The following is a 27,046-nucleotide window of genomic DNA, read 5'->3' as shown; positions in this document are numbered from 1 at the left end:
CTCTCTCTCTTCAAAACCAAAACCAAAACAAAAACTAATATAAGTTGGAGGGGGTAATTTCTGGTGTTAGGATGACTGCAGAACATGTGATTTGGGATCAAATTTAGAGGCTGTACTGTACAAATATTAAAATACATAATTTCTTGAATTTAGGAATTTATGAAGGTCACACATTATATTCTCTGTAAAAACCAAGGATCTGGAATATTACATATATTTTATAATGTCTATATTTTTCTCACATGCTAGTAGATTCTGTCATATTAATAACAATGACATAAAGAAAACACATCTATTAAAACACTCACCTGTATTACCATATGCATTCATAAATTTGTGTCCTTAGAAGCGAATCTAACACTGATGTTTGTTTTTTAGTGTAGTACTTATGTCATGTATCTTAACTTTGATACCTTTTTGCAAATGGAATGCTAATATTATTTCATTTTGTTGATATAAAATATGTTCTGTGAGAACTGAAGTCTTATAGATACACAGGTCACCATAAAATTACCATTTTCGGTCTCAACCTTATTATAATTTTGGAGACACTCAGGAATCAAAAGCAAATGTACAGAAACAGAAGGAAAGCAAAAATCACATAAGTTCTGATTGGGAGAGTATAAAGGGAGTTGTGATAAAAATATCAGGAAGTCAAGAGATTTGAAGAAGCAGTACAGAGTCTCTTGCTGGCTTTATAGAAGCAAAGAAACCTGTTGTGAACTGCTTATGGAGGGGGTCAGGTGGCAAGAACCCGACAACTTCCCAGAGCTGAGAGCCTCCACAGGCAACATTAAGCAAGAAAACAGGAACTGTGATCTTAATCTATAAGGAACTAAATTTTGCTAACAACCAGTGATTGGGATAGGAGGACCTTAAGCCTCGGCTAATATCATAGCCCCAACTGAAATCTTAAGCAAAGGCCTCAACTAAGTTTGCTTAAACTCCTGACCCATAGAAACTATGAAATAATTTGCATTGTTTTAAGTCACTGGCTTCATGGTAACTTATTAAACAGCAATGAAAAACCACATTATGCTTTATAACCAAGAAAATATTACTGTTACATGTGTCTGCTTACAAATCACATCTACATCGAAAAAAAAATTTTTTTCCAAATACACTGCCTTTTCTTTATAATCTAGCAATAGGCTTCCATTTTCATGAAATCTGGACACTGAATTTGTTATCAAAGCATTTTATCTCCAGGCTTTCATTTAATTAAAAATATATCTGAAAGTGAAAACTGAATTTAAAAGTGTATTTCCTTAGCTTTTTGGCATCATATTTTATTTTTGGGGAAGGGGATGCTGGAGGAAGGGGCAGAGGGAAAGAGAGGATCTTAAGCAGGCTCCAGGCCCAGCGCAGAGCCCAACATACGGCTGAATCTCACAACCTGAGCCAAAACCAAGAGTTGGATGGTTAAATGACTGAGCCACCAAGGTGCCTCTGGAGTCGTATTTTAAAAACATATTATTTTAGAAAACATTTATTATATCCTATGCTTAGAAAAATAGATACACATTTAACACACTTATTTATCTTTTCAGTATTTACAATGATTACTAAAATATATCATATTAAGGAATACATCATATTGTGAGAGCATATTGACTCATTGTGTGAACATTTTCATATGATATATAATATATGGAGAAAGAAGAGATAGACGATTCACAGTCAAAACTTCATATAAGATTATATAATATAAATTCTCCAACATAACTGTTTTCATAGCTAAATCTGTCATCTAGTAAAGGTGGGGGAAAGAGTTTGGTGATATCATCCATCATACAATTAGAGGGCAAAATAAGCTACCTTTTAGTATTTTCAGAATGTAACAATTCAAATTTTATACTGTGCTTCTGTCAAACAGGAAGTCTGTAACTAAAATTTTTAACACCCACAACAGAGGTTTGTATTGTTAATTGTTTTATTAACCTTTGTTTTGTAGAATTCCAAATAAAGTTTGGTCTTTTAAAAAGAAATCTACCTTAAGTTAGCCTACCTTCCACACTCAATGTCCCCATTTTAGACTCCAGGAAATCAAATAATGTGCTTGGTGCTGATGGCCTTGCATTTCCCAGTTCCTCCTCTTCTTCAGATCTTATTCTCCCCCTTCCTTTTCCTTTGCCTGAAGAAGTAAATAAGATATATTTATTGTGCATGCAAAAACAAAAGGAAAAAACACACTAAAATATAATCATCAGTCACCTTTAAGTTTGATTTTGTATTTCTTTTCATATTTTCTGTATATTCTATATCTTTTAAATAAAAAAGTTTTTAAATGATAATATACGTATTTTAAAGATTTTATTTATTTATTTATTTATTTATTTGTCAGAGAGAGAGAGAGAGAGAGAGAGAGAAGGAGAACAAGCAGGAGGAACAGCAGGCAGAGGAAGAAGCAGGCTCCATGCTGAGCAAGGCCCAGTGTGAGACTTGATCCTAGGACGCTGGGATCATGACCCAAGTCAAAGGCAGATGCTCAAACGACTGAGCCACCCAGGCATTCCTTTAAATGATTATATTAACTAACACCTTTAGTCCTCTAAATGATCTATTTGGAAATTTGAATTTGTTCATGTTCTCCTATCTTCTAGGAGAAAAAAATTATTTTTATAAAATTTTTCTTTAAATGCTTATCCTTTAAAAGAATATAGGATTAAGGCTGGAATGACTAAAGAATAACACTAAGTAAAAGTTATGCACTTGTTGGGACGCCGGGGTGGCTCGGTTGGTTGGACGACTGCCTTCGGCTCAGGTCATGATCCCGGAGTCCTGAGATTGAGTCCTGCATCGGGCTCCCAGCTCCACGGGGAGTCTGCTTCTCTCTCTGACCTTCTCCTCGCTCATGTTCTCTCTCACTGTCTCTCTCTCAAATAAATAAATAAAATCTTAAAAAAAAAAAAAGTTATGCACTTGTTAATTTTAAAAAGTTGACAGACTCGTCATTTATGTAAGGGGCATAGTTCTAGAAATTAAGAATAGATCTACTCACTTCATATCCTATTTTCTCTACTGCTTATCACAACCCTGTTAAATATTATCAGACCTACTGTACACAAAGATGAAGATAAACAGAGTAAGTTAAACAAGTCTCCGTGGTTCTAAAATTGGTGCTCTTCCACTTACCACAAATAGAAATGAATTTGTAACTCCCACTCCCCCATGAGAAACCCCAGCCAAAAAAGCAACCAATATTATCTGGCACATTGCTTAATGAATTCTACCTCTCAGAGGTGGTCCTGAAACAGGTTTGTGTTTATTGCTGTTAAGAAGTACATTCAGTGCTGCTTCTAAGTTGTTGTCATTATCCATAAGAGCTTGCCTCGATGCTTCTTTACTGAAGCCCATTTCTGTTATGTGTTTCAGAGCCTTCTCATCGACCTATAAGAAAGTAAAAGCAAAGCTGTGCTGATGGCCATAAATAAACAAGGTATAAGTTTTTAACCATACACTGTTTTTTAACTAAAAATTACATCTCCTGCTTATGGAAAAATGTCATACTAATACATCACTCACTTGCTGCTTTTTCATATCAACAGTTAAGAAAAAATCTATATGATATGTGGGGTTGTGCCTCTAGTACTCTTTGACCTCACAACTACCGTAACAAATGCAAGAAAGAAGGAACGGAAGAACATATACATGCAAAAGAATTTGGTACTTAGTCATTAGAAAAATGTACTAAGTACCAAAGATACTAGAAATGTACTAGAATAATGTACTAAATTTGAATGTACATAAATTTACATTCAAATTTACATTGGTATTTCAAATTGTCCTTTTGATGGTCTCCTTCAGTTTTGAATAATAGCTTTGTTGGATAATAGTTCTTGGTTAACAGGCTCCCCCCTCCTTTCAGTACTTTCAAGATATCACCCCACTGAGTTCTTGCTTCATAGTTTCTAATCAGATATTGGTCATATATCTTATTCAGGATCCATTGAATTTGATGAATTGCTCAAAAAGTTGTCCTCTCACAACTTTCAAGATTTCTCTGTCTTTAACTTTCAGCAACTTGATTATAATGTGTCTTGGTATATCTCTCTCCCTAACTTTATCCTATTGGAGTTCACTGAATTTCTTGGATTTGTAGGTTCATAATTTCATTGAATTGGGAAATTGGGGCCATTATTTCTTCAGATAGTCTTTCTGTTCCGCTGTCTCTTCTCCTATTGGGATTCCCATACATAATGTATACGTTGGTACATTTGATGATACCCCGAAAGTCCCTTAGCCTCTATTTTTCTTCACTCTTCTCTCTTTCTGCATCTTAGACCTAATAATTTCAATACCCTATATTAAAGTTCACCGATTCTTTCCCCTACCTGTTCCAGTCTGATGTTGAATCTGCTAATTAGATTTTTTATTTCAGCTACTATGCTTTTTCTGCTTCAGTAATCCTATTTGGTTTCCTTTTATAATTTCTCTTTTTTTTCTTATTATATTCAGTTGGCCAACATATAGTACAGGATTAGTTTTTGGTGTAGTGTTCAATGGTTCATTAGTTGCATATAACAACAAGTGCTCAGGTTCCCTAATTGTTCATATACTATTTTCTTGATTTCTTTTAGTTCTTTGTCAATGGTTCCCTTCAGACCTTCGAGCATACTTAAAATAGTTCATTTAAAGTCTTTGTTTAGTAGGTCCAATGCGTGGGCTTCTTCAGGGATGATTTCTCTCATTTCTTTTTTTCCTATGAATAGGTCATAGTTTGCTCATTTTTGATATGCTTTGTAATTTTTTGTTTTTGAGAACTGGACATTTTGAATGCTGTGTAATGGCAATAATTTGGGAAATTGGATTCTCCCTCCTCTTCAGGGACTACTATTGCTAATAGATGAAAGCTGCCATTGTGAGTTTGTTCGGTGACTTTTCCAGTCTTTCTTTGCAAGGATTACATTCCTTGAAGTCTCTGTTCCATTATCGCCATGGTCAGCCAGTAACCAGCCTCTTTCTTCATCACTCATTATTCCGGATGCTCAAGGGTCTGACTACCAGGCTCCAGAGTTTTAAAATAGTTGTTTCAAAGAGTACTTGTCAGCTCAACAGTTGTTTGGGTGGTGGGGCCAATTCCTGGAGCTCTCTACTCCACCAACTTTGTGATGTCACTCTCTTTATGTGTTTAATCCTTACCACAACCCCAAACTGCTGGTCTCTGATGTTCTATGTATGGCAAGACATTCCCTAAAGAAGTATTCTCAATTTACTGAAGTTTGAAGGCCTCTTTAGTCAGAAACCATATTTTTTCAGCTCACTATATCTACTCTAACCTGCATATGTTCAAGGGAAAGACAGCTTGGCCCACATTTATAAACCCATTCTCCTTGGCCAATGACTGATTTAGAAGCAGACATGTGACCTAGCTCTAGTCAAAAAGACATAAATGGAATTTTCTGAAGGTTTCAGAAAATATTTTCTTATCTGATATAATAGACCCATACACTTTCTTTCCTGCCTTTGAACTTTTTGTGTGAAGTTTTAACACACAGAGAATCCTGTAACTCTGAGAAGAAAGCCAAAAATCACAGAGATGCCCACCAGAGCTTTAACATTGTTATACGGCTGAATTTATCAAACTTTATAACCATCTACTTCTGAATTTCTAGTTATATGAAATAATAAATCCCTATTATTTAAGCCAGTCTTAGTATTCTGTGCCCTACAGATAAAATCACCTAAAGTCATTTAACTTCTAAAGGCAGAGCAAAATGAATTCTTATCAGTTCCCTTATATCTGAGGACACTGCAGCATACCAGAAGTAACATTGATGTCTACCATTTATCTTAAAAATCCAGGTATATTTTGCAAATGAGACCATAATATACATGAATTTGTTCTAATACATTTTTCCCACAGAGTGAAGCAAAGCAAAACAAAATTACTTCAGACAAAATGTGAGAAAGATGTGGGGAAGGGAAGTGATGAACCTGGTGCATCATCTTAGAGACTATAATCTCTATTAAATGTCTCTATTTAATTTGATGGCTTTTTATCAATCCATTCTAAAAGGTGTTATTTGGACATTAGAAATTTAAGTAAAATGGAGGTTTTAAGTAAATTATCTTTCAATTAATCCAAATTTTCTATAGATTAACTATAATCCTTAATGAAAACCTTAGAATTGTGAAATCTATTCACAATACACTGAACAAAGCCAGTGGTAGTTATGAGAGAGAACAGAAAAATCATCAAGGCAAGGAAGAACACATTAATTTTGTAGTTGATTCTTTAGCCTTACCAGTTCTCTATAAACACCTTCATGTTTCCCCTCAGATTTGGTTGACTTTTCTTTTTGTAAAATTTCCCTATTTCGGTTACCAGCAGCACTCATGTTGAGATTACTTCGAGCACCACCACCACCTCCTCCAAATGTCTTGGTCTTGTGATAGGAGGAAAACAAAAGAGATGTAAGTAAATAACATTTAAAAGTAGCTCTAAAGACTAATCTACAACGAAAAGCACCTAGTAAAACTGAAGCACCTAAAAGCTTCTTGATTATGTTTTGCATGAAAAAAAAATGTTAACTAATTATTTTAAAACAAATACCTACTAGCCATAATCTCTTCTTTCTACAAGTCCAGATGAAGCAATTAAAAAATTATGTTAATTGAAATATTTAAGTCTTCTAGGCAAGTCATCAGAATAAACTTAAGTAGACAACAATATAGAAGAAAATAAAATAGTACCAGCATAATGGAGATAAGGTATTAAAATAATTCTAGGGTATAATACTTTACTGATATCATAAGACCTGGGTTGTATAGCAAGTCTATCTTTAGCAAGGCACTAAATATGTCTAGGAATCAGCTACATTATGTCTGTAATCCAGTAATATGGTTATATAATCTTTTTTTAAAAGATTTTATTTATTTGAGACAGAGCACATGTGCATGAGTAGGGGAGGAGCAGAGGGACAAGCAGACTCCCCACTGAGTGGGGAGCTCATAGTGGCCTTCAATCCCAGGATCCTGAGATCATGACCTGAGCTGGAGTCAGATACTTAAACCACTGACTGCTTAACCCAGGTGACTCTGGTTGTATGATCTTAAAAAGGAAACAAATAATATGAATTTTAATACTAGATTAAAACTCTCATTACTGATTTTATTACTTACATTAATTATATAATACGCCATCTTACCAACTATGTATAAAAACTTTAAAGTCCATTATTTCTTATTTTGCCTGATTTGCTTGAATAATTATGTTTAATCACCTCTGAAAATCAGATTTGATCTCATTTTTATTAAAACTATAGAGAAAAGATTAGAATGTAAAGAACATGAGTTTGGAATGATACAAAATCATGACTGAAAAGCAACCCATAAACTGTTACTTATACAATATCAAATTAAACATCTGGTTATACAATATCTTTATAGTTCTAAGAGATCTAATAAAAGAGGAAGAAGTGCACAGTTGCTTTTTATTAGTGATAATAGTAGCTTTACACATGTTTTAAAATTATGACAGTAAGAAAACATCCTAGATATACATTTACATAACACTGGGAAATTGTTTTGAATCAGATGAAAATATAAAGAAACAAAACCTGAGAAATAGAAAAATAGTATGGGATAAGCATTAACTAGACAACATATTAAATACTGATTAGGAGTTGATACACCATAATATTTAAATTTTATTTAAACCAAAACTAAAACCACATCTTCAAAGAGACCATTCATTCTTTGTTTTATGCAATAGATCTACAATGTCTAGAGGGTCATCTACTTATAAAACTGTAACAAAAAAATGTGAGTTTATATAATTGTGATCTAAAGTTAACTGGACTGGGAGATGGTGTAGTATAGTTAACATAGGCTTTGGAACTTGAGAAGACTGGGACTAAATCTCAACTCAAACACTTCCTATCTCATGCCTATCTCTTCCACCTTCCACAAGACAGGCTTCTCATTCTTTAAACAGGGATGAGAAAACCTACCTAATTGGGACATTGTAAGAATTAAATGACACCAACACCACAAAGTGATCAATTTAGTAACTGGCACATGGTAAATACTCACAATCCATGGCAACTTTAACTGTTTTGCTTAATATATTAAAACACAGTTACCTGGGAACTCTGGACACTGATGTATTCCAAATTAAATATATTTCTGGAATTAAAATTCCATAACACCAAAAGTACTTTTTCTTTGGGTACTAGTGAAGCAATCCCATCTTCTGGATGCTTTTCTTTATTATTTTCTTCCCATTTTTATGGATTAAACGATAGGATAAATTTTCAGAATTGCTTTTCACTGTTTTATAACAGTTGCCACTCACTAAACATATAAATACTTAGAAACAACACAACTAAAACATTATCCATAAGGTAAATGATGTTGTCCTTTATGAGTGACACCATCTTGTCCATACTGTACAATTTAGGGATCCGTGAAATCACCATGACCATGACACTCATGTGGGCCCTTAATGCTCCCTAGCAATCTTACTATATTTCCCTAGCCTAACTGTCTTCCCCATCTACTAGACTGCTAATTTACATATTCCCCTTACTCCTCAAACCTCCAACATCTTCTTCTCCATGGTTACTATTGACCTTGCTTACTACCTCACTGAAAAAAAAATGAAATAATCATTACAGAACTTGCATAGATTTTCACCACATCAACCCACCCACCAATATCTGCATACTCACTTTCTCTTAGCACTGTATATTTTATCTTACTACCATCCACATGAATGTCTAGAGGAATCTGGAGGAAATGAATCCCCCAACTCTACATTATTTCTTAGACCACATCTTACATGATCTTTCAAAAGCTTTTGATGAGTTCAATACCCCTTTCTCCATGATGCAATTTCTGAATTCTTTTGTTTTGATCCTATCTTCTTGGTTGTACCTTGGCTGATTCAATCTCTTTACACAACCTTTAGTGCTACAAGGGTTCATTTGTTACCCCTTTTATCTTCCCTTTAGCACTTATTTGGTGATCTCATTTGGCCTCATGATTTTCAAAAGGCATCCATATATGTCTACAACTGCCAAATGTGTAACTCTTCTAAAGCTTACTTTTTCAATTATACTCCTGTCTCACTGCCTATGAAGCCACATGGATGTCTCACAGATACACTTCAACATTAGCATGTTCAAAACAGAATACCAAATCTTTATCCTCAAACCCATTCCTCTATAGTCTTCTCCAATTCAAAGTAAGCAACTCTAACCTGCCAACTTCTTAGGGCAAAACACTTGGAATTATTCATGACACCTCTCCTCATGTACCACATTCAATATCTCAGAAATCGTGATAGCTCTACTTTTAAAATTCCAGGATCTGACCACTTGGCACCATCTATACAGCTGCCACCATCATTCTGGCTACCATTATTTTTCCCTCCCTGGATTACTTTAATAATTTCCTAATCATCTGATTCAATTTTCTCTAAAATCCACTCTGAACCTAGCAGCCAGAATTAGCTTTTTTAAAGTTGATGTTACTACTGTACTAAAAACCCTCTAAAGGCTCTCATTTCTCTCTGAATAAAGGTCAGTGCTTTTAACATGACTTACAGAGACCTACATAAGCTGACCTCCATTCTCACCCTTGACTTTACATTCTACCTCTGGTCCCTTTGTTGTCTCTGCTTCCACTGGCTACCTTTCTATTCCATGAACATATACTCTTGCTTTAGAACCTTTGCAAAGGCTTTTTCTTCTCATGTTACCATATAGCTAATTCTCTTACCTCCTTTAAGTCTTGGTTCAAATCTCATCATCCTGAGACCTAATCAAATTACTCTATTTAAAACTGAAATCTACAACTTACTTATTCAGCATGTTTATATTAGTGTCCTTACTAGAATGTAAACTATAAATATTTTAAAAGAATTTTCAATTTCTATTGAAATAAAAACCATCCTATTTTATTTATTTTTTAAAAAAGATTTTATTATTTATTTGACACAGCGAAAAAGATAGTGAGCAAGAGAGCACAAGCAGGCGTAGTGGCGCACAGAGAGAGAAGGAGAAGTGGGCTCCTGGCTGAGCAAGAAACCTGATGCGGGCTCATTCCCATAACCGTGGGATCATGATCTGAGCCGAAGGTAGCCACTAGACCAACTGAGCCACCCAGACCAGGTGCTCCTGACCATTGTATTTAAAAGTGCACCCTACCCTCAACTGGCACTCCGAACTTCCCAATCTACTCTATCTTTTTTCTTCCTATAGCACTTACCCAACATCTAACCTACCACTTAACTTACTTACTCAGTGCACTAATAGTCTGTCTCCTTTACTAAATATATAAGCTTAATATGGGAAGGGATCTTTTGTCTATGTCTATTTCGTTCACTGATTTAACCTAAGCATTTAAAATACTCCCTAGGGGGCACCTGGGTGGCTCAGTTGGTTAAGTGTCCAACTCTTGATTTTGGCTCAGGCCATGCATGATCTCAGGGTCATGAGATTGAGCCCTTGTGTCAGGCTGGGCATGGAGTCTGCTTAAGATTCTCTCTCTCCCTTCCTCTGCCCCTCCTCACCCCTCCGTGCTTGTTCTCTTTCTCTCTCTCTCTCAAAAATACAAAATAAAATATAAAACACTTCCTAGCATATAGATTTTCAAAATATATTTGCTGATTAAGGAATAAAGGAAAAATAAATGAAAATCATGGCTTGATCATGTGCTGTAGACACCACCAAATCCATGTGTTTAAGGAGATATCACAAAACATCTTTTCAGAGCAATTACAGTGTCATATGATTTTGCTGTTCAGACATTTAAATATAAATCTGTGTGTGTGTGTGTGTGTGTGTGTGTGTGCAAGCATACTTACCTATATAGAAGGATATATAGATATAGGGATAATCTACTATAATGCACATAGGGTTAGTCCTAGATTTGCCAGTAACACTAAGCAAGTTTGGTTAGTTTTGAGCCAACAGCAGCTCTCTCATATACAAATTGAGAAGTTTTAAGTTTTTTCAGAAAACTAGAATTCTTTACTTATCAAATATTATGGAAAATATAATGTGATCAATTATGATTTTTAAAAGATGAAGCATATTATAGTATAACTATATTCCAGTAAATAGCTATAACCATATCAAAATTTTAGGAGGAAAGTTTGTGCGAGAAAAATGTGCAAAAGAACAACTTTCCTGTAATCATTAAGGAATTGATATATACCCAATAAACTCTTTTTAAACTCCATAATTTTAATAGCTTTTTGGGAAAGAAGAAATTTATTTTATATGAACTATGCAAAATGCATTAATTTCAGAATCATTAAAAGTGATTTTTTAAAAAATGTACCTTAGAACATAGGAAATACTGAAGAATAGCAATAGTCACATCTATTGAGTGCTTTTAGTGAAGGAAAATTTGATCTGTGCCATGCAGGATTCTAAATGTTTTAAAGATTATCAATTTAATTCTCACAGGAACCTTAGGAAGTGGGTACCATTATTATTCTCTTTTCATAGATGAAGGAAAATAAGGCAGAAAAAACTAAGTAATCTAACAGCAGGATATGCTCCTGGGCTGTCTGATTCCAGAGCTTGTGCTCTCGGACTCTACAAGTGACATATGATGGAAAGACATTGCACGAAGGGAGAAAAGGGTAGTCTGTTAGCAAGAATTGTCAAGGAGAGGGCGCCTGGGTAGCTCAGTGGGTTAAGTGTCTGCCTTCAGCTCAGGTCGTGATCCTGGAGTCCTGGAGTCCTGGGATCCAGTCCTGCATCCTGAATCAGGCTCTCTGCTCAGCAGAGAGTCTGCTTCTCCCTCTCCCTTGTCAGCTCCTCCCCCCATCCCACCCCATGACTTCCGCTCCCTCTCTAACCCACTCTCTCTGTCACAGAAAAAAAAAAAAAAAAGAATTGTCAAGGAGATTAAGAAAAAGAACGTAGGAGCAAAATGTGTAAGCTTAAGACTCCATAAGTTACTGTGGCATTTCTACTGATAAAATATGCAAGAAGAATGTCAAAAGTTTGTTGAATTAGTTACCTTACATGAAAAGACAATAATGATTATAAGTAACCTAAATAGAACATACTGACAAGAAATAAAAAAATTTATAATGATTTAGTTTCTTACTTCTTTGCTCTTAGCAACTTCCGCAATAGCAGCAGTCCTTTGCTTTTCAAACTCATCATTATCATTTGTAGGTTTGACAGGCATTGTAACTTGCAATGTCTTTCTTCGGTCAAGTTCTCTACTATCCACTTGGACATGAGATATGCACTTCTGATAATAATAAATAAAAACAAAACACTTCAGTATTTCCAAAAGAGATTCAAGTTTTTCATAAGAAAGTAATACCTTAAAAGAACTGTTTGTGTCACTGACAACTGAGAGCTCATAAAACTGTAATTCTTTCTCACAGATTAAAAAAAAAAAGGTAGAAAAGTGATTAAGTTGACTTTTAAATAAATGTAACAGGTAAATAAAATGTAGAGCTACATAAATATGTGGCTATCTAAAATAGGGCACATATTTAAAATACATATTGAACCAAGAGATTTAAGCTGTATTTGAAACAACTGAAACGTGAAACAATTATAAATTTCAAACAGTCTATACTACTGCACAAGAAGAGATAAGGTCGGTTTTTTATTAAGAGTTTGAATTCTATATTATGCCATAATATGCATATGAGGATTATTTTAAATAGTATGATTATTTTAAATATAAAGAGCTGTCTCTGAACTTATAAACCAAAAACTAAAAATGTACCTGTTCTCTCAATCAGGCTATAAAGTTTTTGATTCTTAGTTTCATAAGATAAATTAAGAAAGCTATCACTGCCTAAAAGTAAGCCCTGAGTTCTGCTCTCCCTTCTAATCCTCGCAGTAAAAATCCTATAAAATGAACCTTGTCTCAATTTAATAATAAAAAGGAAAACAGGGGAGCCTGGGTGGCTCAGTGGATTAAGCCGCTGCCTTCGGCTCAGGTCATGATCTCAGTGTCCTGGGATCGAGCCCCGCATCGGGCCCTCTGCTCAGCAGGGAGCCTGCTTCCCCCTCTGTCTCTGCCTGCCTCTCTGTCTACTTGTGATCTCTCTCTCTGTCAAATAAAATAAATAAAATCTTTAAAAAAAAAAAAAAAGGAAAACATGCTCTCAAACAAATATGTTAAACAAATACTGATTTTCAGCAATATAAATATATCCTGTTGATACCAGAACACATCCAGCATTATCTATCTTTAACCCACGTACAAGGCTAAGGTAAACTGAATAAGATTTTTTCAGAATGGACTTAATAAAAAATAATATGATCGAAACCATCACTTATATTTCCTAATTAAAAAAACTAAAAAATACTCTTCATAATCTTAAAAATATATTATAAGTCTCTCTCAGCAATTCATGAAAGAAATATTATCACCAAAATGTTTAAGAGGAAAGCAAATTCTTGCAAACATGTATTTATTAGATTCAAATGCCAATTATTAGACTGTTTATGCTCTATTTCCATTCTGAAGGTTTACTACATTGGTAGAAGAGAGAACAGCATCAACATGGGTCAGACTATAGGGCATCATGCCTCCTTTCATTTTGACTATACCTGGCTCCAAAGCATGGTAAAATGGGCATATTTTTAAAGTATTTTCAAAATAGTAATGATGCACGAATGACTTTAATTTTGAGGTGACCCTACAAAAATATTTTTGGAAGAGGATGCCAGTCAACTGACTGTACCCATTTATCTGCTGATCAGCCAGATGTTTTTTTCACAACAAACCAAACCAAACCAAAACTGTTATGATGTAGCTCTGTTTCCTACCTGTTGTGTCCCCAACTCATCTTCACTCTGAGCTAGCACTCTCGAAGAAAAATAAAGAGCAAATGCAAGGCAGATTACTAACAGCTAAATGCTGGTGCCATCATGAAGTAAAGGAAAAGCTGCCACAGGTATTATTCTCACACTCAGCAGGGATAAAGTAGGGAAAGGCTGCAGGAGACTGTTATGAATACACTTTGACGCTGAGTACAATCAGGATGACCCAAGATACCCGCCAGCCAAGGTGTTACTTCAATGTAACATTTTGCAGAAGCTGGGTTGAAAAATAGGAAGTTGCACACTTTTAGCATTTATGAGAGAAGGATCAGGGCTGCTGTTGTTAAAAAAATAAGCATCAAATAGAAATGATATTAAGTTCTCGCCTGAGATGCGTTATTTGGATCAAGGCAGAAGAACAGAATCCAGGGAAGGACAGCTGGGACAGCAGGCCCCACTGAAGTGCAATGAGGCCCTTCCCTGCCTCTGCGTTCTCACATTTATGTCTCACCCTTCTGTTCACACTTTCATTTTCTCTCTCTTTTGTGTTTCCATGACAAAGAGGGAAATTACAGCATACATTTGTCCTCTTACTTTTGAATTTCTTCTTTCTCTCTCTCTCAAAAAAAAAAAAAAGCCGCCCCATCCTATCTTAATTAGTTCTAAGTTGCTGCTCTTCAGGTATGCCTCTTAATTGTTTCAATCTTTGGGTTAACAAGCTCTTGGGAAAAGAATCTACACCAATAATTTAATTAAAAAACTCCACAATTATTAAATTTCTATATTTAATATATTTCCACATAACTCCCATGACCTCTAAATGAATAGTTCAGCATAAAACTAAACAAGTTTCAATACAAATGAAAAACAATTTTTTGCTGATTAAAATTCATCTGCCAACATTAAAGTCATTACCTGTCCAAAAGGCACAAAAGGAGGTGGTCCACCTTCAGTTCCAATATTACTTCTATTGTGTTTTGACAAGCTCTGTGAGAAAAGTGAGTCACAAAAGAGAAATTATACCATTTACAATGTACCAGGAATCCACTTACTTTAGTAGATCATACAGAACAGGAAAAAAAGCCTTCTATAAATTATTTCAAACTACATAAAATATTTTATGTAATTAGACAATAACTACGCAAACGTTCTCCTCTCACCTCCCCATACTAAACTACACATTCAAATACAATTTTCAGAAGCACCTATTAACCTGCTCCCATAAAAGGAAAACTTAACTAGTTAAAAAGAACAAAACAAAACAAAACAAAACCCTCCTCAACAAGGGGTAAATTCAAGACAACAAACATTGGTAATAAGAATTTTACTTTAAAGCATATTAAAACTATATTCTGACAGACAAACATTACCTGGAAATGATCTTCAAAATAAATTTTTAGACATAAAAACTATTAGCAAACAACATACTTGTGATAGTGTGATTAAAAAATAAAAAATATATATATATATGTATATGTATATATATTTGGTCCTCCTCCCCAGTTCCTGGAACAGAGCTCCTAAAACTCTTTGAGTTTCCCGAGTGATAGGGGTGAGAGGTGCATTTTCTGTTACTCATAATAAGCTTCTTTGAGGATACCAGAGTTTATGCTAACAAGGCAACTATTGATGGGTCCCCCCAGTAGCTCCAGGATGGGGGCTGGTTGCTAGAGGCACCAATAATATGATTAGTAGGTAGAAGACTAACAAGATGGGACTGGGAGGGAGACAAACCTTAAGAGACTCTTAATCTCACATAACAAACTGAGGGTTGCGGTGTCGGGGGGATATGGAGAGGGTGGTGGGGTTATGGTCATTGGGGAGAGTATATGCTATGGTGAGTGCTGTGAAGTGTGTAAACCTGGCAATTCACAGACCTGTACCCCTGGGGTTAATAATACATTATATGTTTATAAAAAAAAAAACTTAAACACACACATACACACACACACACACACACAACAACAACAACAAAGAAGGTAGAAGACCTTCTTAGAGTAATTTAAATTAGAAGAACTAATACCAATGTCCAGTGGTTTAGTCAATTATGCCTATATAATGCGTTTCCTCTGAAACCCTAAACAATGAGGTTCAGAGAGTTTCCAGGATGGTGAACATATCCATGTGCTGGGAGGGTAGAACACACCCAATTCTAGGACAGAAACTCCTGAGCTAAGGACCCTTCTAGACCTTGCACTTCTTCATCTGGCTGTTCATTTGTATCTTTTGTTAATATCCTTTATCATAAACTTGTAATAGTAAGTAAAGCGTTTCCCTGAATTCTGTGGGCCATTATAGCAAATTTTCAAAACTGAGCAGGGAGTCATGAGTATCCCCAATTTGTAACCACACTGGACTGAAGTGTGGGCAACCTGGGGACCCACTATTTGCAACTGGCATCTGAAGTGGTGGACAAATCTTGTGAGACTGAGTCCTTAAGCTGTGGGGTCTGTACTAACTCCACGTAGTGTCAAAATTGAATTATATTTTGGGATATCCATGTGGTGTCTATAGAGAAGTGGAGAATTGGTTAGTGTGGAAAGTACATTCAGTTGGTGTCAAAGTGTGATTAGCAACAGTTCTTAGGGATACTTACGATAAAAGTGATTTCTAATTATTTAAAGAGATCATATTATTATAGTTTCTGATATGGAGGTTACTTTAAATTATGGTAAAATTCCCTCAATAAAGTCTTGTTTTTCAAATCAATTTATACTTTGAAGAAGTAATCAGCCCACTGTTCTTTAATAAAAATAAGCTTCCAAACCCCACCAATTTCAGTTTCCTTATCTCCTTCTTGCATTTAAGACTAGAGAGATAACAGTGCATTATAAAAATGGGGAAAAAAGATCCTCCTAGTAAAACAATTTCTCACATCATAAAATCTTTCGAAAACATCACAAGGAATCATCTGAAGGACTTCTTTCAGTCAATTCCTCTTATCTGTTTTATTTTTGAGGTGTTAACAAATGTCTGTTAACACTAGTTGTCATTTAATACATCTTTTCAACTTTAAATTTTTTTATGCACCTTTAATAATTATCGTTAGAAATTGCTATGTTTAAAATATGTTGTTAAATAGTGGATGGAAAGAACTTTTAAAAAAAATCAACAAGTGCACTTTTCAAACATGTTCTAGAGTTCCCCAATTATATAAAGAATGCTATGCATTTTAGGTAATTTATATAACGAATATTAAGACTAGGGGTGCCTGACTCGCTCAGTTGGTTAAGTGTCCAACTTAAGAGATGGTCCAACTTATAAGATGGAGCACCACATTGGGCTCCGTGTTCAGTGGGGAGTCTGCTTGAGTGTCTCTCTCTCTCTGCCACTCCCCCATTCACGCATTTTCTCTCTCTCTCTCAAATAAATAAATAAATCTTTGAAAAAAGAATGCTAAGAGTAAAGGCAGTAATACTATTCAGTTGATTAAGCAGAGTAATTTGAACAGTATAGGAATTTCATATTTCTTTACAAGCTATACTTAAGATTTTAAACTACTTTAAAAAAACAGCAAATGCATACAATTATCTAGGGTCCTTTTCTCAGCTTCAGTTTAGATATAAGAATAGGATTTTTCAAACATCAATCATTTCAATTTATACTATAATTTCCTCAAAAAGCTCACATAAGCTGCTAATAATGCCATCTCTCAATATACATTATATAATTCAAACATGGGATTTTTACTTCTCATCCTGACAAATGCACAAAAGTCAGACTTCATCTCCCTCTATAAACAAGTAGGAATCTGGACAAGATGTAAGAAACAACTGTTTTAAGGCATAGGACAAGAAGTATTGCAGGACTATAATCCCTGAAAGAAAGAAAAAAAAAAAGATGAGCTCAGCATTTCTGCTCAGAAATATGATGCAGATAGAGAGCACAGAGAGCAACATTGAGAAAATGAATTTCATAACACAGGCAGGCTGATGCAACTTGAAGTTGTAGGGCAGAGTTTTGTAAAAGAGGAACCTGCGGAGAAAAGAGGCTCCAGAAACCAACATATGAATGCCCCGAAGTCATTACTGAGAACCAGAATGAATGAAAAACAAGAGCAAGTTGTTAAGTTTCCATTTATAATAGCATCAAAAATACTTAGGGATAAACTTAAGAAACTGAAAACTATAAAAAATGTCGAAAGAAATTAAAGATGATTACAGTAAATGTAAAGATATCTTGTGGTCATGGATTGAAAGAATATTAAGATGTCAATATTACTCAAAGTGGTCTAGAGATTCAATGCAATCCCTATCAAAATCCCAAAAAGTTTTGTTTGCAGGCAGATATAGAAAAAATCATCCTACAATTCATATGGAATCTCAAGGGACTGTGAACAGCCATAACTATCTGAAAAAGGCCTCACACTTCTCAAGTATACAACTTACCACACATTACTATAATCAAAATAGCATTGTACTGGCATAAAGACACACATATGGAATAAAAGAATAAGGAACCCAGCATAAACCCCTGCTTGCATATATGGTCAAATGATTTCTGATGAGGGTGGACAAGACCATTCACTGGGAGGAGAGAAATGATGCTGGTAAAATGGGTATCCACATGCAAAACAATGAAATTGGGCCCTTAACTTGTGTCATATAAAACATTAATTTAAAATGGATCAAATACTAAATTCAAACCCATAAAAGACTTAAAAGAAAACAGAGAAGTAAAGTTTCAGGACCCTGGATTTAGCAATGATTTCTTAGATGTGACACCAAAAGCACAGGTAACAAAAGAAAAAACCATGAAATTAAACTTCACGAAAATTAAAAACTTTTATGCATCAGAGGACACTACTGACAGAGTAAAAGGCAACTCACAAATATGAAAAAATATTTGCAAGTCATACATCTGTTAAAGAACTGATATCCAGAAAATACCAAGAATTCCTATGATAAAAAACTAAACAAACCAGTTAAAAAACGGACAAGGACTTAAATATTTCTCCAAAGAAGATAAACAAATGGCCTATGAAAGGCTACTAAATATCACTAAGAATTAAGGAAATGCAAATTAAAACTACAATGAGACTTCGCTTCACACCTATTAAGATGATTATTATAAAAATAAGATAAAATAAAAATGATTGGCAAGGATGTAGAGAAATCAGATCTCTTGTGCATTGTTGATGGGAATATAAAATGGTATAATCACTGCTGAAAACAATATGGCAGTTACTCTAAAAATTAAACACAGAATTACCCTATGACTCAGTAATTCTACTTCTGGGTTACATGCCCAAAAGAATTGAAAGCAGAAACCTAAAAAGATATTTGTACAACCAAGTTCATAACAGCACTGTTCACAATTAGCCAATAGAAACAACTCTAATGTCCATCCATGGATGAATGAGGAAAATGTGTGTACACCCACACACACAAGGCATAGTGTTCAGCCTTAAAAAGCCAGACAATTCTGACACATTCTGCAACATGGCTGAACCTTGAAAACATTATGCAAGTGAAATAAGCCAGACACTAAAGACCAAATATCCTATGATTCCATTTATATGAAGTACCTAGAGTAGTTGAATTCATAAGGACAGAAAGTAGAATGGTGAGTACCAGAGACCAGGGGTGGCTGTAGGAGGGTTGTGAATTTATTTCTTGGGTATACAGTCCAAGTTCTGGAAGACAGAAATTCTAGATATGGATGGTTGTGATAGTTGTATTAACAATATAAATGTATTTAATGCCACTGAATTTTACACTTAAAATGGTTAAAATGTCAAATTTTATGTTATGTATACATTACCATACATACATACCAAAGAAAATAACTAACCCAGATCTGTCATGGGAATAGGCTGAGGGACACTAAAATGTTACTGAAACGACATTACTTGGTAAATTACATCTGATTTAGAAATCTCTAGAACTTGTCTTTGTCCAACATACAAAACATTTTGAGGTTTGAGTTTTTTTTCTTTTCATCACCTATTACCAATTTGTTATAGCTATAACACCTGCATATGGTTTAAGTACTACCCAGTGGGGCACCTGGGTGGCTCAGTCATTAAGTGTCTGCCTTCCACTTAGTTCATGATCTCAGGGTCCTGGGATAGAGCCAGGATTTGCTCAGCTGGGAGCCTGCTTCTCCCTCTTCCACTCCCCCTGCTTGTGTTCTCTCTTTCACTGTTTCTCTGTCAAATAAATAAAATCTTAAATAAATAAATAAATACTGCCCAATGTCCCCTATTTATTTTACAAAACAGTTAGGGCCCTCTTTCAAAATTAACTCTATGGTTTATGGTTTCTTTGTGTACATCTAATTTCTAAGTGTACCACCTGCCAGATGCTTATTAAGTAATTGAATTCTCCATGGTTTCTATATCACTATGGTTACCAAATCAAAACAGCAACAACAACCATGAAACCAAAGAGAACTATAATCGTATTAAAATGTTTTTTAACGCTTTCTAATGTAAATTTTTATTGCCTCCTAACAAGAAAAATAACACAGCTTTCCGGAAACAAAATGCAAACATAATATAATAAAACATTACAAGGACAACTATCAAACTACTACTGTGTTTGTGTGTGTGTGTATGCATGTGTAGTGTATGTTCTAGGGGTGAGGAAGTTTCTAGAAATATTTAACTGACTTATAGTTAGTGAAGTAGTTCGCTGGCTGGGGTTGCATAAATAATTTAAGGTACTGGTCTGACTTGAGAGCATCTTACCACATTTTTTAAAGTCTCTAATAATAAAAAAAATAATTTATTAACTTGTGAATAGAGTGATATGAAATGGGTGGGATTTCTCTAGGAAATTCAAAGTTCATAAATGTGGCTATTTATGTAAAAGTATCAATCCACTTCTGAATTACTTGCTTTTGAACATTTTAAACTAAACAATGCAGTTATGGAACATTATCTTATACTGCATAGTACTGCAGGCCTAAATGCAGCACATTACTATCTAAGTAATGAATCCTAAGGAATAAAAAAAATCCCTAAACTTCTTTACTATTTACTTCCCGAAAAGAGGCACTTTCAAACTATGAAAATAGAAAAGAATAATGTATCATAAAATAGCAAAAGCTTCTATTGCTAGGCCCCTTGGCTCATTCTAGGTAACAGGCAAGATTTGAGGGTAGCATAAGAACATCAATTTTATCAAAGAGTAGTTTTATGGGCTTTGTAACTTACTCATTCCACAATCATTTGTTATAATGTTTTTTCTATGTAAGGATCAGGGCTCTGCTTTAGAGATACCGGAACTCTGAGATCTATCACCTACTAGCTCTCTAATCATAAAATACATTATTTAACAGTTCTTTAAGTCCATTTCCTAATCTATATGGACATAATATTCCCTCATAAGACTGTTAGGAGGATTACATGGTATACTGATGCAAGAGTCCAGCACAATACTACAGACTGTTCAATAAATATTCAAGGAATTGAACAAAGGCACAAACAATTCTGACTTCAAAAAGCTTGCAATCTATTAAAGAAGTTAAGTAAACATAATTTTAGTGTTAAGTAAAAAATAATATGCTTCCTGATACAAATAAAATGGTCCAAGAATTTCATAAGGAGAAGCTATTTCACTTGGTAAAGAAGCAAGCATTTGACCAGGGTATAAAAGTGAACAGGGAACAATTTGGCCATGCAGGGATCAGGAGAAAGAAAACAAGATAAATAATATAAATGTGGGGAAAGCTTTTTCCCCCAAAAGTATAACTGAGGAAAGCATAGAGAATCAAAGAAAGAGTAAGTAGTTCCATTTGGCTAGAAAAAATCCATGTAAAATAATTTAGAAAGTTAAAAAGGAAAACTGGAACCAGGGCTAGATTGTAAACAGCCTTGAATGCCAAATTAAGGCATTTGAAATAAAAGCAGGGTATGCTGTGTTCTGAGTGACACTGAAGGAAGATAATCTTGAAGAAATAAATACAATAAATTAGAAGATGGTGAAAGGGTATATGGAGAGACCAGCGAAAAGGCTACTGCAGTAGTTCAGGCGAGAGATGTAAAGACTTAATCGAGTTGTGAATATTTTTAAAAATTTAAAAAATAGGCTAAACAAACAAACAAACTATAGCAACAGCAATGGATCTGGAGAGCAAAGGACCAATTTAAGGTCTGATTGTGGTGGATCTACAGAATTGATTACGGGAAACAAACCAGAGACAAAAATCACTAGATAACCTAGATGACTAGGAGAACGAAGATATCACCAATATAAATGGGGAAAACACCAATTAACATGCCTAGGAAGACAAGATAATAATGATCTCTCCATTAATGTGAAAATCTATACATATAACTTGCTTTCAGTTGTATATATGTGTGGTTGTACATTAAGAATTAAGACAAATACACATTATATACATGTATATTCACAAACACTGGGTTTTTTTGCAGAATTATACACAGATACATTATACATAGTTTATAAATGGTATCTTGGGAGTTTTGAAAACTTGTCAGTAAAGAATTACTTTTTAAAATATGTAATAAAATGTAGTAAATACTGAAAAATGACATCTGCTCAAGACAAAGAATATACTTAGATAAAGGTAGATAGTTTTCTGTAAAGATCACTGTCTTCCATTTGATTCAACTCTGACACAAGAGACTAGTTTTACTGTTCATTATGGGACAATCTCCTTAAAGCACAGAATGCAATTTTAAAAAGTGAAGTTTTTTTAAAAGTTCAAGCCATTTTTCTTAGTTTACACTTACTCTCTGTAACTCCCATTTCTCAATAAGGTGTTCTACTTCACCACCAAGAACTGTAGTGTTAGAGTCATTCAAGAGCAGGAATCCATTTTTTATATCCACAATGCCTGAGAGCTTCACTTTAGTTCCAGGTGGTGTATTCAGGCTAAAGAAAGGAGGAAAAAAAAAAAAAAAAGAGTTAAAACACACTGAAGCTCCTTCCCCAAACTCAAATTTTGTTCTGAATCTGGTCAAGTTCTTCAAAACACACTCATACAAACACTTTTTTTTTAGGAGACACTGGCTATACAGTGTAAATAGATTATGTATAGGTAAGAGGTCAGAAGACCAGGCCCAAGGCTGTCACTTTTTACCTTACTGACAAATGAACTTCAGTTTCCCCATTAAAAACAAAACAAAACAAAACAACAACAACAACAACAACAAAACCCACAATGTGGACAATAAAAATCACACCTCAGAAATTTGTAAATAAGAGTTATGAAAGTACCTTCTCATGTTGTACACAGCATGCCGTACAAAGAAAAGATCTGTCATTTTCCCCTCTGAGCTTTGACAATGCATTGCAAAGATATACTATGTACAAAATTAAGTTTCAGTACACAAAAAGATATCTGACCAGTAATAATCCTAGAAATTTTACATCTTTATGAGCTACCATAATGCATATAAACAATGCTCTTTTTTGTTAACCACCTAGTTAAAGATCAAATGAGTTGTTAATTTAGTTTAATCTTACAATAACTTGTCTGTAATAGGCTAAATATTATTAGACTTAAGGCAAACAGTACACCATGATCCATTTTACAAAAACCAGAGAGGAAATGTTTATACCCCTACCAACTGTCTGTTAGAAGAAATAGTGGAAGGAACCATTTCATTACTGAGATTTATCCTAAAATAAAAGCACAGATATTGAGTCCCACCCCATTTCTTTGCATATGTGGCAAGGGATAAAGTACTCTCAACAGGAGTAAAGACCATTCTCAAATATGTAGAACAAATTTAGAAAATAAGTCTGAAATGGTTTCATGTTGTCCACATTTACAACGCAACAACAAAATCAGTGTAAAGCATCAATATCATCGGTCTATTTTTTTTAAAAAAAAAGATGGTTTTAAAACAGTTATTAACAAGAAGAAATAGAATCCACCTGTTTTTAAAGCCTCAAAGATCTCATAGAAAGCAAGACATTATCTGGTAAAAACTACTCTGAGGATCTCAAGCTTTGTCATCACATGTAATTCATGGAACAAATGGTCATGAACAGCCATGCCTAATCTAACCCTTAAGTGGAGAGCTCTGTGGTGCTAAATAACTAAGGACAGTATTTATCAGACTTCAGTATCAGCAACAGTTGGATACAGTTACACTAAATGAAAAAGTTTTTCTCAATTTTAGGCAATCAGCAGATCCAGATTTTCATAACTGTATCAAAAAAAGTTTCAACTACAGGATGCTACACTCTTTAAAGAAACTACTCTAATTACTGAATTGTATCATTTATATAAGACTTATACTTCAAAACCATTTTTAGCCAATAATTTCCTACAAATTGATGAAGTTGAAAAATGCAATGAAAATCTAGAAACATAAATTAGCAATAAAAGAAACTACATAAGAACTTAAAAGACTGGATGCAAATTACAGGGACATTTAAGTTGTGATAATATAACTTGAAAACTAAAAGCTAATCTGAAAACAAATGATAAACTAATTTTTGTATGAAGTGACTGTACCTTTTTCAAACTCTCCTTAATAGGTTAAGAGAAAAAATTGTCAAATTATTTGAAGATGTGCTTAAAATTTCATTAGGATAACTGGTAAAAACTCCCACTCACCAGATTAAATGATAGTCCTATGCCCACAAAAGGATAAATAGATGTTAAAATTTTAATATAATTTTTAATATACATCGCTGTCAAGGTCCTAACTAACCCTTATTCAGAGAGCATATTTTTAATTACTATTTTTATTGGCACCCCAAAATGCCTCTACTCTCTCTTCAATGCAATTTTTAAAAAGCTATATAACAAGACAAACATAAAAACAGTGAGAACTGGGTGTTTAAAAGTTGAAGTCAATCAGGAAGTAGAACAGAAGAATTGAAAAAAGCACCCCAAAGAAATGTAATGTGCACTGAAGACAACACAGTCCGTATCAGATCCCGGTGTATCCTCTCTACTGAATTATTCTACTTTGCTTCTAAGCTAACCACTAACCAATTACTTCGATAAAAGTCTCCCAGATATTCACATGTAAAAATATTTCTGTAGGCTGTTGCTTTCACAGCAACAAAAGTAGCATGCCACTTGGATGATGAGAAAGAGGTAGTATTTTTTTTTTTCAATTGTCAAACTGCAATAAATTTAACAAAAGAAAACAGTTAACAACATAAGGGACCCTCCTTCCTGGACGATCTTGTGTCTTCACTTAGCTCAGAGAAATACAGAGCAGTAAAATCAGACAAGTCAAGTCTTGCACAGCAAGTCTTTCTGAATCATTTGTAAACTCCTTTGTAGGGGGTTTGACTGTATTTGTCAAAGGAGGAGAGGCTGTCTTTCACCACAAAAGTAGGAACTCTCCATTCTTCAAAAAGACAACAGGGGCACCTGGGTGGCTCAGTCAGTTAAATGTCCAACTCCTGATCTAAGTTCACGTCTTGATCTCAGGGTTGTGAGTTCAAGACCTGCGTTGGGCTCCATGCTGAACGTGGAGCCTACTTAAAATAACAACAACAACAACAACAAAACCATAATGCAAAATCAATAAAACCTGCTTTGTATATAAAAACCAGCATTTCAGGGGCACCTGGGTGGCTCAGTTGTTTAAGTGACTGCCTTCAGTCCAGGTCATATCCCAGGGTCCTGGATCAAGCTCCACGTTGGGCTCCCTGCTCGCCAGGGAGTCTGCTTCTCCCTCTTCCTCTGCTTGCTGCTCTACCTGCTTGTGCTCTCTCTTTCAATAAATAAAATCTTTTTTTAAAAAAATCAGTATTTTAGACAAATATGTATCTTCTAAGAAAGACATTCCCTTTACCAGAGGCAGATATAGATTGAAGAAAGAATAAAAAGAAGGGAAATTATTGAGCATGGCTTAGAGGCCTCAACCAATCACATTTCTTCCCATATACCACCACCCCAAATCACCAAAGCTCTTCCAAATGGAACTTTTCACTCATTTGTTTTCGGGACAACATGTCTCTGCACGCACTATTCCCCCCTCACTAGTCTTGAAATACTCATATTTTAGGTCTTATTCCTGGCTCCCCCCAGTAGAGTAAATTTTCTAGACTCCTAATTCTTTTTTTTTATTTTCAAAATTTTTTAAAGATTTTATTTATTTGTCAGAAAGAGTGAGAGAGTAAGGGCAAGAGAATGGCCGGCAGAGGGAGAAGGAGGCTCCCTGCTGAGCAAGGAGCCTGATGCGGGACTCCATCCCAGGACCCTGAGATCATGACCTGAGCTGAATGTAGATACTTAACTGACTGAGCCACCCAGGCATCCCAACTCCTAATCCTTTTAGTTGACATATTTATTATAACTTATATGCTTATGTGCCTACATCATTAGCAGAGGAGCTATTTGGGGGCAAAAATCTAATTTTTTTTTTTTTTTTTTTTTTTTTACTTCTGTGCCCTAGCACCAGATAAAGGGGCTAGAACACAGCAGCTGCTAAACACTTGTTAAATGCTCACTGCGGAGAGAAATATGGTCTAGGAGTTTACATTAAGTGAGAAAGCTCAAAGGAGCCACAGCAGCAAACATGAGCATTTAGAACACCACTACAAATGTCCAATGAAAATTTCCACCTTGGAAAATTGCTCACACTGAATGGTGGGGACACTGATGTTAAAGAAAACATTTCCCCCTTCCTTCTCATTGCTTTTCTCCATCCCAACAGGAATGCCAACTCTAAAAAGTTTCTCACAGAAACACACACATAACAGTGAAATTGGACTCCTGTCTCACAATACTCACAAAAATTAACTTGTAATGGATCAAGGACTTTAATATAAAACTTGCTACCTAAGGCTCCTAGAATAAGACACAGAAGCAGCTTATCAGTATTGATCTTGGCAATGATTTTGTAGACATGACACCAAAAGTACAACAAAAGCAAAAATCAGTAAATGGAACTACATCAAACTCAAAAGCTTCTACACAAAAAGAAACAAGATGAAAAGAAATATACAGAATGGGATATAATTTTTGCAAACCATATATTGGATAAGGGATTAATATCCAAAATATATGAAGAACTCTGTCAACATAATTAAAAAAAAATCTGATTCAAAAATGAGAAGAACTAAGCAGACATTTTTCCAAAGAGGACAGCAAAATGACCGAAAGGCAGGTGAAAGCTACTCAACATTATTACTCATCAGGGAAATGCAAATCAAAACCACATGAGCTATCACCTTACTTCTCTTAGATTGGTTTTCATCAAGAACACAAAAGACAAGAGATACTGGCAAGGATGTGGTGAAACGGGAACTCATACATTGTTGGTAGAAATGTAAATTGCTTCAAACACTATGATAAACAATATGCAGATTCTTCAAAAACTTAAAAATAGATCTACCATATAA

At 34.8% G+C, this 27,046-nt stretch overlaps 1 protein-coding gene across 5 annotated transcripts in view; it reads right to left on the bottom strand.

The window, feature by feature from the left end:
* TDRD3 (tudor domain containing 3) overlaps nt 1-27,046 on the bottom strand; it is a 171,847-nt gene that overhangs the window by 59,920 nt on the left and 84,881 nt on the right. For all 5 annotated transcript variants that reach the window (XM_044249844.1, XM_044249845.1, XM_044249847.1 and 2 more), the window contains exons 5-10: nt 22,459-22,600; nt 14,673-14,744; nt 12,073-12,222; nt 6,249-6,389; nt 3,234-3,390; nt 2,009-2,134 (exon numbers count right to left, since the gene is read on the bottom strand). In XM_044249844.1, the coding sequence (XP_044105779.1) occupies nt 2,009-2,134; nt 3,234-3,390; nt 6,249-6,389; nt 12,073-12,222; nt 14,673-14,744; nt 22,459-22,600 (788 nt within the window). The remainder of the gene's footprint in view (nt 1-2,008; nt 2,135-3,233; nt 3,391-6,248; nt 6,390-12,072; nt 12,223-14,672; nt 14,745-22,458; nt 22,601-27,046) is intronic.

The sequence above is a fragment of the Neovison vison genome, chromosome 5, assembly GCF_020171115.1.
Source record: "Neovison vison isolate M4711 chromosome 5, ASM_NN_V1, whole genome shotgun sequence".
Classification (NCBI taxonomy): Eukaryota; Metazoa; Chordata; class Mammalia; order Carnivora; family Mustelidae; genus Neogale; species Neogale vison.
Note: the sequence above shows the minus strand (reverse complement) of the source record. Positions and strands in the feature narration are given on the sequence as shown.